This window comes from Macaca thibetana, chromosome 8, assembly GCF_024542745.1.
Source record: "Macaca thibetana thibetana isolate TM-01 chromosome 8, ASM2454274v1, whole genome shotgun sequence".
NCBI lineage: Eukaryota > Metazoa > Chordata > Mammalia > Primates > Cercopithecidae > Macaca > Macaca thibetana.
In genome coordinates this window covers 115880048-115895776 of record NC_065585.1, presented here as the reverse complement: position 1 = coordinate 115895776, position 15729 = coordinate 115880048, and the positions used below count along the sequence as shown (strand labels likewise).

General features: G+C 46.2%; 2 protein-coding genes across 9 annotated transcripts in view; one reads left to right on the top strand and one right to left on the bottom strand.

The window, feature by feature from the left end:
* The window catches only part of LOC126961761 (lymphokine-activated killer T-cell-originated protein kinase), a 394985-nt gene that overhangs the window by 52073 nt on the left and 327183 nt on the right, over nt 1–15729 (bottom strand). Inside the window, exon 1 of one of the 8 annotated variants that reach the window (XM_050802441.1) lies at nt 6953–6956. The exons of 4 other annotated variants lie outside the window; for them this stretch is intronic. The gene's annotated coding sequence lies outside the window, so the exon portion shown is untranslated. Of the gene's footprint in view, nt 1–2525; nt 2531–5970; nt 5975–6890; nt 6895–6952; nt 6957–15729 lie in introns of those variants that run through there. 3 more of the 8 variants (XM_050802435.1, XM_050802445.1, XM_050802439.1) reach the window with 3 other exon arrangements.
* The window catches only part of SCARA3 (scavenger receptor class A member 3), a 36758-nt gene that overhangs the window by 16408 nt on the left and 4621 nt on the right, over nt 1–15729 (top strand). Inside the window, exons 3-5 of the mRNA XM_050802483.1 lie at nt 1213–1332; nt 6732–6830; nt 7813–8856. Coding sequence (XP_050658440.1) covers nt 1213–1332; nt 6732–6830; nt 7813–8856 — 1263 coding nt within the window. The remainder of the gene's footprint in view (nt 1–1212; nt 1333–6731; nt 6831–7812; nt 8857–15729) is intronic.

The window sequence follows — 15729 nt, the reverse complement described above, 5'->3', positions numbered from 1 at the left end:
AATCAAAGCTTCGCACAAGTGCCACCTGTCTCCTGGGCTCTTCCTGAGACCCATCAGGGATGTCTGCCATCTCCCAGAGCTACATACTCTGTCCCTGGGGCCCATCTTCTAGCTAGCCCAGAGTTGTCTCCTTCATTGTGTCCCATGCTACCTGAACCGCTGTTTGGAGTGGGGCCCGTCAGTGCTTTGGTGCAGGTTAGAGCAGTTGTTCTCAACCTTAGCTCTTCATTACAGTCACCTGTGGATGCATGAGACCAACCCTTGGAAATTCCTATTTGTTTGGCCTGGAGTGGGATCTGGGCTTCAGGATTTTTAAGCATCCTAGTACTCAGAATGTGTGGCTACAGTTGAATTCACCTTAGGAATTTGCAGCTGGGCCATCACTGCATTCCCACTGGGTGATGGCCGCCTGCCTGCATATTCAGGAACATCTGGCTCGCTCCTTCCTCCATACCAGTAACTCCACTGGTGGACTGTGACTATTTGTTTGGTTTCCAGTAGAACTTCTGGTTCCCTGAAAAGTTTGGGGACTGGTAACCAACATTCTGGTTTGCCAGAGACTGAGGGGATTCCCAGGGTTTGGGGCTTTCCATTTTCTTTTTTATTTTTTAAAATAGAGATGGGATCTTGCTATGTTGCCCAGGCTGGCCTCAAACTCCTGGGCTCAAGTGATCCCTCTGTCTCAGCCTCCTAAAGTGCTGGGATTACAGGCATGAGCCATTGCACCCTGAAGACTCAGTTTTAAAACCTAGACAATCTTAGCAAACCAGGATGATTTGCACCATGCTGAGGAGCTCCCGTGACAGGAGACTTTCAGTGCTAAAACCCAGAAGGTCCTGGGCAAGCCCAGACAAGTTGGTCACTCAGTGGGGTCTCAGGCTGGCTGCTCATCTTGTGGGTCATCAGTAGGACCAATGGAGAGGGAAGAGGTGTTGCCCCTCCCCATGGGCCAAATGAAGATGCCATAGAGAGAGGATGATGGTAGTGATGGGAGCTGTTCTTTGAAGTCCTGACTCCGTCTCCTGCATTCCAGAAAGCGCCAGCACCTAGAGAAAGGTGGTAGGACAGGTAGAGAATGAGGGTCGAGAACAGCTCCCCTTCTGAGCCTGGTTTAAATGTGATGAGACAGGCCAGAGCAGGAATATGGAACTGACCCTTCAGCTCCGGCCTGGGCCACTGGCCTAAGCCATTGTCTCCTTGTATGCCCTACAGGTCGGCCAGGGCCCCGCTGCAGCCGCTGCCAGAAGAACCTGTCTTTGCACACATCAGTGAGGATTCTTTACCTCTTCCTGGCCCTGCTCCTGGTGGCTGTGGCTGTGTTGGCCTCTCTGGGTGAGTCCAGGGCTTGCCCACCCCGGGCTGTAGTGGGGTGTCTGGTCAGGGATCCGGCACCAAAAGCTCCCCTGCAAAGACAAACACTTGATATCTGTATCCCAGGGCCCAGAGCCAGCATCTTCCTGGCTAGGGGATCTCTATGCCTAATCCAAACTGCAGATACTGACAACTGATGAGCTCTGTGGCCTTGAGGAAGGCACCCGCCTCCGGGGACCCTTGCTGTCCCCTTGGTGTAATGAGATGATACAACCAGGTCAGTGCTTCTCAGTTTCAGCTCCATGTTACAGCCACCTTGGAGCTTTAAAGAATATCGATGTAAGCCAGGCGCGGTGGCTCACGCCTGTAATCCCAGCACTTTGGGAGGCCAAGACGGGTGAATCACGAGGTCAGGAGATCGAGACTATCCTGGCTAACACGGTGAAACCCCGTCTCTACTAAAAAATACAAAAAACTAGCCAGGCGAGGTGGCGGGCGCCTGTAGTCCCAGCTACTCGGGAGACTGAGGCAGGAGAATGGCGTAAACCCGGGAGGCGGAGCTTGCAGTGAGCTGAGATCCGGCCACTGCACTCCAGCCCGGGCGACAGAGCGAGACTCCGTCTCAAAAAAAAAAAAAAAAAAAAAAAAATGGGCCCCACCCCAGTTGTGGAATTAATTCAGTATCTTTCAACTCTCCCGATGGTTCCGTTGTTCACCCAGGATTGAGATCACTGGATTGAGTGACTTCTAAGCCCCCTTTCATGGTCTATGTGAGTGTTTCTCAAAGTGAGGCTGGATGCCTACCTGCAGCAATTTCACCTCCAGTATTTGTTAAAATGCAAATTCCTGGGTCTCCCTCAGCCAGACCTGCTGAGACCAAGGAATCTGGGGGGTCCTGCAGGTAAGACCCAGGGATCTGAGGTTTGATTCTTCTCATACACATTAGGGTTTGTAGTAGTTGACCTAGGTCACAGCACACAGCCAGAGGTAGGTCACTTCTGCCTTCCAGATGCTGACAGATTGTGGTAAACTGGTTACAACAAATTTGGTGTTTGTAATCCCATTTCACTAAGAGTGCTAGGAGTGCAATCCCATTCCACACTTAGCTTCAAACTTTGAAAACCCACGCTCTGGTAAATGTATTTATTCCAATCTACTAGATTTTAGAAACAAGGCCGGGAGTAGGGAGAGGCAGTCGAGGCTCCGAGGGGGCGCCCCCTGCTCTCATGCAGACCCTGAGCCTGAGCGCATCCCTAAGGAGAGGCGCCTCGTCCTGGCCCTGGCTGGAGATATTCAGTTACCAGCCTTCTTAGCTTGAAGGCAAGAGGCCAGCATACTAATGATTTGAATAGACACAAGTCGTCTTCCAGTAATCCGAAGGCATTCATTAATCCAACACAAGCCGAGCACCTGCTCTGTGCCAGGCACTGGGAACACTGAGTTGTGTCAATTACATTTCACCATCAAGGGGTGTGGTTCTTCCCTCTTGTCAGGGGATATTGGAATCCCTTGGAAAGCATTTAAAAATACTAGTGCCAGTACCCCCATCCCCTCACTCCAGATGAATTAAATCAAAATCTCTGGGTAGGACCCAGGCCTTAGTCATTTATAAATCTCCTCGAGGGTTCCAATGTACAGCTAGATTCAAGGACCAAGGGTTTCAGAACTTCCCAAGCCCCTCACCACCTGTCTCTGCTAAATCAATTTGCAGGGTTTGGCCTTTCAGAAAGTGGCCAAAATCCCAGGCCAGAGGAGGGAAGGAGCCACGGTCTGCCTATCAGAGGCCGCAAACTTGCTGTCAGAGAACTTGTCAAGATTTCTGGCCACCCCTTTTAGGGCCTCAGCTCACAGCACCCAAGGGACCTGGAGCCATTATCAAAGCTCCAAGAACCATAGGATCAGGCCCAGAGAAGAGCGTAGGCACTAAAGAGTTCCCGAGAGGACGACAGAATGTGAGACACTGTTACATGCATAACGTCCATGAGTCAGCCTGGCAGGCTGGAGCGGGAGGCTGGCCCTACTCCTCGAGGGAGGGAACAGTCCTGGGGAGGGGACAGGATTTGCCCCAAGATCCAGAGTGACTGGACAGAGGATCAGAAGAACTGGGGTGAGGAGTGCGTGTTTGTGAACCATGGGAGAACTTTGGGTTTCCTTTTTTGTTTTTGCCTCCAGCTTGAGGATCCCAAGTCCCTAGATCAGTGTTGGCACCATCCTGGCCTAAATGGCAGGTGCCCAATAATATCTGTTGAAAGAATGACTATAGATGGGTAAAGCATGTGTGTGTGTGTGTATGGTGTGTGTGTGAGTGTGTGAATAGACTGGTCAATGCTTTACAACCAGGATTGTGATCAAAGTCCAGAGGGTTGGGAAAATCAGTCAGCAGACATTATAAACCAACTCTGTTCATTTTAATCAAGTATTTTTTTTTTTTTAATCAAGAGCATACAGGGGGCCAAGAACTATATTCTATACTAGGCAGTATACTGCTTAGTAAAACACAGATCCTGCCTTCATGGAGTTTATAATCTAGAGCTGATTATGGCCATATTTTTCTGTAAAAGGCTATATAGTAAATATTTTAGGCTTTTCAGGTTACATACGATCTTTGTCACAACCAGACTCATTGCAAAGCAAAAGCAGCCACAAGCAGTCTAAATGAATAGGGGAGGCAACTCCTGTAAATCAGGCATTGGGCTGGATTTCACCTGCAGGCCGTAATTTGCCATCCCCTGGTTTAGATCACTGATCTCTAAACTTTCTTGACCGTGCATCCCATCAGTAAAAAATTCATTTGAAATGCATCCAAAAATTTACATGGATTGATGAATGGGTGAAAGAGATGGATGAATATAAAATAAATACAGAAACATGCTACTTGTAGAATCTAGGTGATAGGCACATAGGTCTTCACTGTACAAGTCCTTCTATTGTTTGAGAAATTTTTAAATTAAATGTTGGAAAAGAAAAATTTGATAGAGTCACACCTCCAAAATATACCTATTTATTTATAAGTGATACATAAGTACTATTTGCCATATTGTCTGCATTATAAATATAATTTTATAAGGATGAAGAAAATCATGTCTAGAAAGTAAGTAAAATGGCTTATAAAGAAATTTATAATTATTAAGCGTGAAATGCACAATGAAAAAATAAGCAAGGCCAGGTGCAGTGGCTCATGTCTGTAACCCCAGCACCTTGGGAGGCCACGGTGGGAGGATCACTTGAGCTCAGGATTTCGAGGCCAGCCTGGGCAACACAGTGAGACCCCACTCATTTCAATTTAAAAAAAATTGAAAATTGACTGGGCATGGTGGCCTATGCCAGTAGTCCCGACCACTTAGGAGGCTGGGCTGGGATGATCACTTGAGCCCAGGAGATTGAGGCTGCAGTGAGCCCTTTTCACACCACTGCACTCCAGCCTGGGTGACAGAGCAAGACTCCGTCTCACAAAAAAAAAAAAGAAAAAAGAAATGAACAGGTGAATGAATTACACGGAGTGGAGTGAGCCTTGGCTGTTGGCTTGGAAGTAGACTTAATGAAGCATAGGAATAGGAATCAAAGTCACCTAATCTCTCTGTATCTTTGTTCATCTATGCATGAAATCTTAATTGTAGGGAGGCTCAAATGGAATAATAACTACTGTAAACTGTAAAGTGCTTGTCTCATGTAACAGCATGTGCTTATTCCCAAACTCTCTCAACGTGTTGCTGTTACTAATTAAGTAAATCTCCTGACAGCTCTGAGGTGTACAGTATTAACTGGAACCTGGAGATTCCAAATAATTTGAAAGCATAGAATTTTGGCGCTGAGGAGAGCCTCAGCGTCATCAAACTCCACATTTTTGTTTTACGTGTGATTGAGTTGAGCTCAGGAAAGGGTAACTGACTTGACCAAAGTCACCCGACAAATTGTGATGTAAACTAGGACTAGAAGCTGTGTTACTCAGTGCTCTTGGTGGTGCTAATTCTTTCCCCTTGTACTTGATCTTAAGAGGATCTGTGGGAAACATCTTGCTGAACCTCAGAACAACCCATGCCCTTCCTCACTACCAGGCCCATTCAGGCACCCACTGGAAAAAGCCAGGCGTCCTGCTACTGCCAAGATGTGCTCTAACCACCGGCCAACATGGCCCCCTTAGTAGAGTGCAAGGCTGCCCGTGGGCTATAAATTGGTATAACCTTTTCTGGGCAGCAGTTTGGCAGCTTGTATTAAGGACTTCAAAAATGTTAATACCCTTGGGTCCCATAATTCTACTTTAAGCAATTTATCCCAAGAGAATTATCATATACATACAACCATCATATATAAGGATTATTTCTAGAATTAAGTGTTACTTATATTTATATATCAAGTTTTATTTATGAGCTCAGAAGAGGAGGTACTTTAAGTGTCCCCAACAGTAGGGGATTCATACATAATTGCTGTATTATTTATATAGAGTGCCATGCAGATACCAAAAGTAATGATGTTAAAGTGATTTAACCCTGGATGGAAAAATATCCATGACATGATACCGATAAAGCAACATCAAAGAAAGCAGATGAGATGTTCAGAGCATCCCAGTTTTGCTTTTGTTGCCTAAGAAAGTACAACAGTCCCTGCTTATCCACAGTTTCAGTTACCCGAGGTCAATCGGCCACATCACAGCTTGATGATCCCCCTTCTGACATACGGTCAAGGTCAGTAGTAGCCCAACACTAAGTCACGATGCCTATGTCATTCACCTCACTGCATCTCTTCACATAGGCATGGTGTCATCTCATGTCAGCACAAGAACAAGGGTGAATACGGTACAATAAGATATTCTCAGAGACACAGAGACCATATTTACGTAACTTTTATTATAGCATATTGTTCTAATAGTTCTATTTTATTATTAGCTGTTGTTAATCTCTTACTAGGCCTAATATATAAATTAAACTTTATCTGAGGTATGTATGTATAGGAAAACACATAGTATATATAGGGTTCCATACTCTGAGGTTTCGGGCATCCACTGGGGGTCTTGGAATGTATCCCCTGCAGGTAAGGGGAGAACACTGCATATATCTGTGTAGCTGAAGAATGGTTATCAATGTAAACAAAACTAGAATAAATACATGAAGACACTGATGGTAGCAATCTTTGGGTGGTAGGAATAAGAATAATTTTTTAAAAAATTTTTTTTTCTGAATTTCCCCTGTTCCATTCTATGATCAGGTCCTATTTCTAAAATGTGGGGTGTGGGGTGAGTGATTATGTCTCTACAGGGCCTTGTGGCAAACTCTGGCCATAAGAAGTGTCCTCCCTAACCACCATGAAGAAGCCTGAGAGGAGTTTTGGTTGCAGAGGGGCTGATAAAGATGGCTTCTCAAGGAATGACTGCTGTTTCTCTGAGCTTAGACCCTGCCCCAGCTTCTCATCTGTTTTCCCTACAGTTTTTAGAAAAGTGGACTCTCTCTCCGAAGACATCTCCTTGACCCAGTCTATTTATGACAAGAAACTTGTGTTAATGCAGAAAAATCTCCAGGGCCTGGGTAAGTAGATGGACTGATGACTGTGATGCAGTGATCATCAAGGTAGGGCAAGGGTACCCTCCCCACACCACAGTGCCCCAGCACCAAGCAACCTTCATCAGCCTTCTAGGCACAGAGGACATCCCCGGCTCCCTGCTCCCTCCCTAGCTGGTTCTCCATCCCCTGGATGTATTTTTAGTAGAGACGGGGTTTCGCCATGTTAGCCAGGATGGTCTCGATCTCCTGACCTCGTGATCTGCCCTCCTCGGCCTCCCAAAGTGCTGGGATTAGAGGTGTGAGCCACCACGCCCAGGGTCTACATATATTCAATCTTGCTCCCACTTATAAGTGAGAGCATGTGGTCTTTGGTTTTCTGTTCTTCCATTAATTTGCTTAGGTCATGCCACAATTCTTGATGTTGTTTATCCCCTGCTTTAATCTGGAACAATCTAAGAGAGAATGAGACAGAAGGAGCAATGATAGAAGGGTTTACAGGGGTATTCTTCTCTGACTCAAATAGAAGATTCTGGTCTGGCACCAATATACGTGGCTATTTGCCAAGCCACTTCTCTGTGCCTCGTTCCTCTTGAGTCACAAGTCAAAAATCCCTGTGCCACCTTCTCTGCAAATTTATTATTGTAAGAGGATTGAATAAGATAACAGATATACAAATATTGGGAGAAATTTTTAAATCAAGTTTAAGTGGGAAGTTCCTGGTCACCTAAGAAAAATTAAGAAGATATGTTCTTGAGAATTTGGTGGTGAGAAGGAGAAAATGTCCTAAATGCTACATTTCAGATCAGAGTCAAGACAGTTGGTAAACATGAGATTCCATAGAGGTGGCAAGGCTTTTCCAAGAAGGGATTCATAACAGGACTTCAGGAAGGAAGCAGGTTTGGGAAGCTACTTACCAATTCCTTATGCTCTGAAATATTTAATTTAAAGAGGAAGCGTCGTACCGTGGCCCTTCAGCAACTCAAACTGTTGTCCCTTTCCCCTAAAGATCCAAAAGCCCTGAACAACTGCTCTTTCTGCCATGAAGCTGGGCAGCTGGGGCCAGAGGTCCGAAAACTGCAGGAGGAGCTGGAGGGAATTCAGAAGCTGCTTCTGGCTCAGGAGGTGCAGCTGGACCAGACCTTGCAGGCCCAGGAGGTGCTCTCCACCACCAGCAGGCAGATCTCCCAGGAGATGGGCAGTTGCTCCTTCTCCATCCACCAGGTTAACCAGTCTCTGGGGCTCTTCCTGGCCCAGGTGAGAGGCTGGCAGGCCACCACAGCTGGCCTGGACCTCTCTCTGAAGGACCTCACCCAGGAGTGCTACGATGTCAAGGCTGCAATGCACCAGATCAACTTCACCGTGGGGCAGACTTCCGAGTGGATCCATGGGATCCAGCGGAAGACGGACGAGGAGACCCTGACCCTCCAGAAGATTGTCACCGACTGGCAGAACTACACCCGGCTCTTCAGTGGCCTGCGTACCACCTCCACCAAGACCGGAGAGGCAGTCAAGAACATCCAGGCCACCCTGGGGGCCTCCTCACAGCGCATCAGCCAGAACTCCGAGAGCATGCATGACTTGGTACTCCAGGTCATGGGCTTGCAGCTGCAGCTGGATAACATCTCGTCCTTCCTGGACGACCACGAGGAGAACATGCATGATCTTCAGTACCACACCCACTATGCCCAGAACCGCACCGTGGAGAGGTTTGAGTCTCTGGAAGGACGCATGGCTTCTCACGAGATTGAAATTGGCACCATCTTCACCAACATCAATGCCACTGACAGCCACGTGCACAGCATGCTCAAGTACCTGGATGACGTGCGGCTCTCCTGCACGCTGGGCTTCCACACCCATGCCGAGGAGCTCTACTACCTGAACAAGTCTGTCTCCATCATGCTGGGCACCACAGACCTGCTCCGGGAGCGCTTCAGCCTGCTCAGTGCCCGGCTGGACCTCAACGTCCGGAACCTCTCCATGATCGTGGAGGAGATGAAGGCGGTGGACACGCAGCATGGAGAAATCCTTCGCAACGTCACCATCCTACGAGGTAAGAGCTGGGTCCAGGTAGGGCTGCTACAAAGCTTCCACTGAGGCTTGGTGATCTTGCTGGACACAGAAGTACCTGGTTTTAGGCAAAGTACTAGTGGGCTAACACAATCCTATAGCAAATGCCTAGAGCAATAGGCAGCTTTAAGAAATGTACTTGCATTAGCCAGGCATGGTGGTGTGTACCTATACTCCTAGCTGCTTGGGAAGCTGAGGCAGAAGGATCACTTGAGCCCAGGAGGTCAAGGCTACAGTGAGCTATGATTGCACCACTGCAGCCTGGGAGACAGAGTGAGTCCTCGTCTGGAAAAAAAAAAAAAAGAGAAAAGAAAAAAAAAGGAAGAGAACATCCTTGCGAACCTCTTTTGTAAAGGTATTATGGCTTCTAACTTTGCCTATTACACAAATCTGAACTTTTATATTTAGATTTGTTTAACCATGTCCTAATAGAGAAACAAGCAGATCTTGTGTTTTGAAAACTGTCTCCTCTTTTTTTCTCCCTTCCCACCCCCTCATTAATGCTCCCAACCACCCAACCCTCTGCCCGGGAGGCTGTCACTCTGACACACTCTTCTACTCTCATCCACCTCATGTCTTCCGTATTTATCAAGGTTCTCCAGAGAAACAGAATCAATACTGTATGAGAGAGAAAGAGAGAGAGAGAGAGAGATCCACAGAAACAGAATCAATAGTGTAGAGAGAGAGAGATAGACCCAGAGAAACAGAATCAATAGTGTATAGAGATAGATAGATAGATAGATAGATAGATAGATAGATAGATAGATAGATAGATGATAGATAGATAGATCCAGAGAAAGAGAATCAATAGTGTATAGATAGATGGATAGATATATAGATTGATTGATTGATTGATCCAGAGAAACAGAATCAATAGTGTATAGAGATAGATGACAGACAGATATGATAGAGATAGATAGATAGATAGATAGATAGATAGATAGATAGATAGATAGATAGATAGGATAAAGAGATAGACATGAGATAGATAGATAGATAGATAGATAGATAGATAGATAGATAGATAGATGATAGATAGATCCAGAGAAGTAATCAATAGCATATAGAGATAGATGATAGGTAGACAGATCCAGAGAAACAGAATCAATAGTAGAGAGAGAGAGAGAGGTGATAGAAATAGAGATGATAGATAGAGATGAGTTAGATAGATGATAGATATAGATGGGTAGATAGATAGATAGATAGATAGATAGATAGATAGATAGATAGATAGATAATGATAGAGATAGATGGATAGATGGATATTATAAGGAATTGGCTCCTGTAATTAGAAAGGCTGGCAAGTCCAAAATCTGCAGAGCTGATGTTCCAGTTTGAAGACCATGAGGCAGGAAGAATTCCCTCTTACTTGGGGGAGGCTCAGCTCTTTGTTCTATTCAGGCCTTCAGCTGATTAGATGAGCCCGCCTACATGAGGGAGGGCAATCTGCTTGATGCAGGCTACCTATTTAAATGTTAATCTTATCCTAAACACCCTCACAAGGAAGACCCCAGAATTATATTTGACCAAGCATCTGACCTAGTCAAAGTGACACATAAAATTAACCATCACAAGCCCACCCCTTGTCAACTTGGCACCTGTACACATCTCCTTAAACCACACTTAATCTCCAAATAAAGACAACAGTAAGGTCATAATTCCACCTAATGTGATACAACTCTCCTGTGTACAACCAAAAACACACACACACTTTCCCCTGAAGAGGAGTTAAAGTCCTTGAGTGAATTTTATTCTTTTGCTGATACCCTGTAACTTAAATAATATGATGTAAAGTTAACAATATTTAACTATGCTATAAAGTAGATACATGTTATTTTACACAATAAGGGAATAAGAGAAGACAGAAAACAAAATTGTTGGCTATGCACACACATATTTTTTAATATATTCATTAAAAAAATAAGGAGGATTGATTATATTCAGAATGTCCAAATGGAGAAATAAAATAAAATATAAGGAGGACGTACCATAACCATGACAGTCCTTGTTGCTGTCATTGGTCATATGGTTGTAGCTGGTATTCATCACCACCTTCTTCCACTCCCCATTCTGTATTCCCTTTGTCTTCAGCAAGCCCCTCATCTGGTCCTGGCTCTTTATCTGCTGGGGTGATCTAAACCTTCCCCCCTGAAGAGTCTGGGCTATAGTATTTCTTCCTGGGTGGGATTATTGAATACTCCATTCACCTTAATCTCAGGGCTTGGTAATACTATGGGACACCCCGCGGGATCTCCTGTATTCCAGACATCCCCTTCCTTACTTCCATTGTGGAGTAGTAGTCCAATTTCCCCTTGGCAGTCAGGATCCAGTCACCCACACCAGCACAGAAACTCTCTATTTTGCTTGTTGATTCAGAGGCATGAGGAGCCCAAAGTGGCCAGGTGGCAGTCTTAACTTCCTGTTCAATGGAATCATGGTTGTGTCTCCTGGTGGCAGCATTCCTCCGTTTGGAACTAGATCTCTATCTCAGCAGAACATAAGATCATAGGAACAGGAAGCAAAAATTTTCTGGTGGGTCACCAGTATGAGAATAAGAGTGCCACTGCCATTAACTCACCTTGATTTCTGGACCTGTGAGTCTGACTTTGGGAGAAACACCACTACGTATTGGATGCTGATTGAGAGCATATACAGCCTCCTGGAGAACCATTCCTAAGCCCCGCAAGGTACTGCCACCTAGCTGGTGCTGTAACTGAGTCTTCAAAAGGCCATTCCACTGTTTTATCAAGCCAGCTGCCTCAGGATGGTGGGAACATGATAAGACCAGTGCATTCCATGCCACATTGCCACACTTCGTCTGCTGTGAAGTGAGCTCCTCAGTCAGGAGCAATGCTGTGTGAATACCGTGACTGTGGATAAGGCATTCTGTGAGTCTACGGAGGGTAGTTTTGACAGAAGAATTGTGTACAGGGAAGGCAAATCTATATCCAGGGCAAGCATCTATTCTGGTAAAAATATTGCCCTTTCCATGATGGAAATGATCCAGTGTAATCAACCTGCCACCAGGTAGCTGGCAGATTACCCTGGGGAATGGTGCCATGTCAGAGACTCAGTGTTGGTTTCTGCTGCAGCAGAGTGGGCATTAGCAGTGGCTGTAGCTGGGTCAGCCTTGGTGAGTGGAAGTCCATGTTGCTAAGCCCATGGATAACCTCCATCCCTGCCACCATGCACACTTTGTTCATGAGCCCATTGGGCAATGACAGTGGTGGTGGAGAAGGAGGCTGACTGGTATCCACAGAATAGGTCATGCTATCCACCCGATTATTAAATCCTCTCCTGCCGGGGTCACCCTTTGGTGAGGATTCACGTAGGATGCAAATAGCTTCAGTATTTTTGCCTCTTCGGAGAGGCCCGTCCACAGACCTCTTCCGTAAATCTTCTTGTCACCAGTTTTTCAATTGTGTTCCTTCCATGTCCCTGACCATCCAGCCAAACAATTGGCCGCAGCCCATGGATCAGTACATAGTCACACATCTGACCATTTCTCCTTCCAAGTAAAATGAACAATCAGGTTCACAGCCCAAAGATCTACCTACTGGGAGGCTTTCCCTTTCCCACTCTCCTTCAAGGATGTCTCAGGAAGGGGCTGCAGGGCTGCAGTTGTCCATTTTCAGGTGGTACCTACATATCCTGCAGAACCATCTGTAAATCAGGCCTGAATCTTCTCTTCCTCCACCAACTGATCATATAGAACTCCCCATGAGGCCACAGGTGCAGGCTGGGAGAGAAAAGATAGGATAGCAGGAGCGGGACCTCAGGGCATTTGGGCCACTTCTTTATGTAACTTACGTGTGCCTTCAGGGCCTGCTCAGGCCAGATCACATGTATATACCACTTATGATGATAGAGTATTGCTCTGCACACCCAACTTTATGAATTAGTGGATCAGCTACCACCCAGTTTATGATTGGTGACTCAGACCACTGGTCACTTGGTGGCCCATGGTTAAGTGTTTAGTCTCCACCAAGGCCGAGTAGAAGGTCAAGAGCTGTTTCCCAAAAGGAGAGTGGTTATCTGTGGAGAATGGGAGGGCTGCTTCAAAATCCTAAGGGATCGTGCTTTGATTCACCTACAGGGGACTGCCAAGGGCTCCACACAGCATCCTTATCTGCCACTGACTCCTCAAGCACCACTGGATCTGCTGGGTCCTATGGCCCAGGCAGCAAAGCAGCTTGCATGGCAGCCTGGACCTGTGGCAGAGCCTTCCCCTGTTCTGGGCCCCACTCAAACAAGAAGCTTTCCAGGTCACTTGGCAAATGAGTAGAAATACACACTCCAATGATGAATATGTTACCTCCAAAGTCCAAATCAGCCCATTAGGCATTGTGCCTTCTTTTTAGTTTTAGGAGGGGCCTGATGCAACAACTCATCCTTCACCTTAGAAGGGATATCTGTCTCCACATACCCATACCACCCAACCTCTGGAAATTTCACTGAGATGGAAGGCTCTCGAATTCTCGTCAAATTTATTTCCTGTCCCCTGACATGGTAACGGAAATCTTCCCAGAGTATTTCACCTAAAATATGTATGTGCATGACCTCTAGGGCACAATGTTCCAGGGAAGGGCATTAGTAAATAGTTCTTATGGTTCAGCCCCTGGCAGATGTGTGGTTTCATTGAGTTCAACCTAAGAACAAAGGCAATTTAAAGCTTTCCTGATTACAATGTCCATTTACAAGCTTTGTTTTATTTCAGCCTCATGACAACCCTTGCATGGTAAACAAAGCAGATGTTGGTGACTCTATTTATAGAAAAGTAATCTGAGGATAGGGTAGGGAGTTCAAAGGAATAAGCACAGGGTCACTCTGATTTAAAATCCTGACCGCTCCCCAATGCTCTGAAATGGACACAATCCAGTGCCCATCCAGGAAAGGAGATGCCCAGAGCATGAGTTTGTAGATGCCAACAAGACATTTCTGCTCAGGTCCTGCTAAGCTATAGGGTGTTGGGCAGGGAGTGGGGAAGAGGGAGATGGTACCAAAAGTGTTGACAGAGGAACCGTTCTAAGTGTAACCAATAGTACTCTTGGAAATTTACATTTGCTGCTGTCCTAGTCATGCATAGAGTTTTCATGCATGGAGTTGCATGACTAGGAGTCCTAGTCATGCATGGAGAACAAAACGGGGCATCTGTTTGAGCTACACCTGGGTCTTGGTTCGACGTCTGCACATTTGTTTAAATTGTGCAGCCTCTCTCCTGGTTGTTAAAGTCACCACATGTAAAATCTCTCACATCTGAAAGCAAATTTCAGGGACACAATGCACATCCCTTTCTCTGGGGACCTGGTCACTCATTCATTCATCCAGAGACAGGCACAGACAGGCTGGGACACAGGAGCTGGCGATGAGGTCTCTACTGGGCCGGAGCTGAGCGGCTATCTGGAATAAAGGGAGGGATTGCAGTGGCGGGGGCTGTGTGGAAGGTGCCAGGTCCTGATGGAAGAGTTGGAACTCTGAGACTGCACAGGCAAGAAGCCTGGCTTCTGATGTGCTCTGGATCTTTAGGCAGAATCGCTTCATCCCTCCAGGGCTCTGCTTCATTCATTTATAAATGAAGGGGTAAGACCAGCTGATCTCTGAGATTCCAGCTCTAATTAATTCTAAGCCCCCATTTACTCAACAGAAAGACTGTGGTAGTTTCATAGTGTTTGTGCCTCTCATAAAATATTTATCTCCTCCTACTCTGTAGGGTAATTTCAGTGTCTGTGCTAGACAGTGTCCGTGCTAGGACTATCATTTGGGAATTGTAGACTAAAACCATCTTATCCTTATAGAGACAGGATCTCACTTTGTTGCCTAGACTGGTCTCAAACTCTTGGGCTCAAGCAATCCTCCCACCTTTGGCCTCCCAAAGTGCTGGGATTATAGGCATGAGCCATCACACCCAGCCACACTTTGAACTCAGTTTCTTCATCTGCAAATAGAAATATTAATGCCTTTCCTGCCTGTATCCCATAGGGTAATTGTGAGGATCAGTGTTCACAATGGGTGTGAACAAGTTCCTGTAAAATATGAAAGGGTGCCCTGCATAAAGGATTATTATGCTGATAAATTGCTTGGAGACCTGGGCTCCCTGTGTTACTCATCGAGGACCCAGCAGAGTGCTTGGCTCTTGGAAAGTACAAGAAATGTTTGCTTGGTGAACAAATAAGTGAAAGTGTGAACAAAAGGTAGAAGCCCAAGATGGGCAAGACACAAAGGGATTCAATCTGCAAATGTGTTCTATCATCACCACCCTCCATCCTTCTTCCACACTGAAGTGTTCAGGAGTTTACATGTGAAGGAGGAAAAAGCAGACTGTCACATCATTCTGCTGGTCAGGCCCAAGGAGCAACCTGCGGAGGTGACAAAGAAGAGGGCTTGGTGGCCCTGCCCCAGTTTTTGTTCTCTCAGCCCTGTGGTACTGCTGAAAACTCCACTCAGCTTCTCAGCCTAATAGCTGCAGCCTTTTGTTGGTTTCTAAGCCTCTCTGCCCAAACCAATCACAAATCCACAAATGCCTGGAGAGGAAAAGATGTCAGGCTGACTTCAACGAGGCCTCTCTTCTCCGGGACCTTGGCCCTTGGTATCCCTCCAAAGCCTCCAGAAGGATGTTTTGGTCTTTCTCTAACCGCTCTGTTTGTTCTCCGTGGGAGGTTGAATCTGTCATAAACTAGTCCATCGTAAGCTGAAGTAGAAGCCCATGGGCATGTTTTTAACAGCCCTCAGTTGGCAACAAGCAGGTTTGAGAGTCCCTGAGCCAGGCCAGTATTCTCATGGAGCATAGGGGAGCCTGAGCCCAAGCCACCCGCTTTGCTAATATGAGAGCTGGGACTCAAACACTGGGCACCCGATG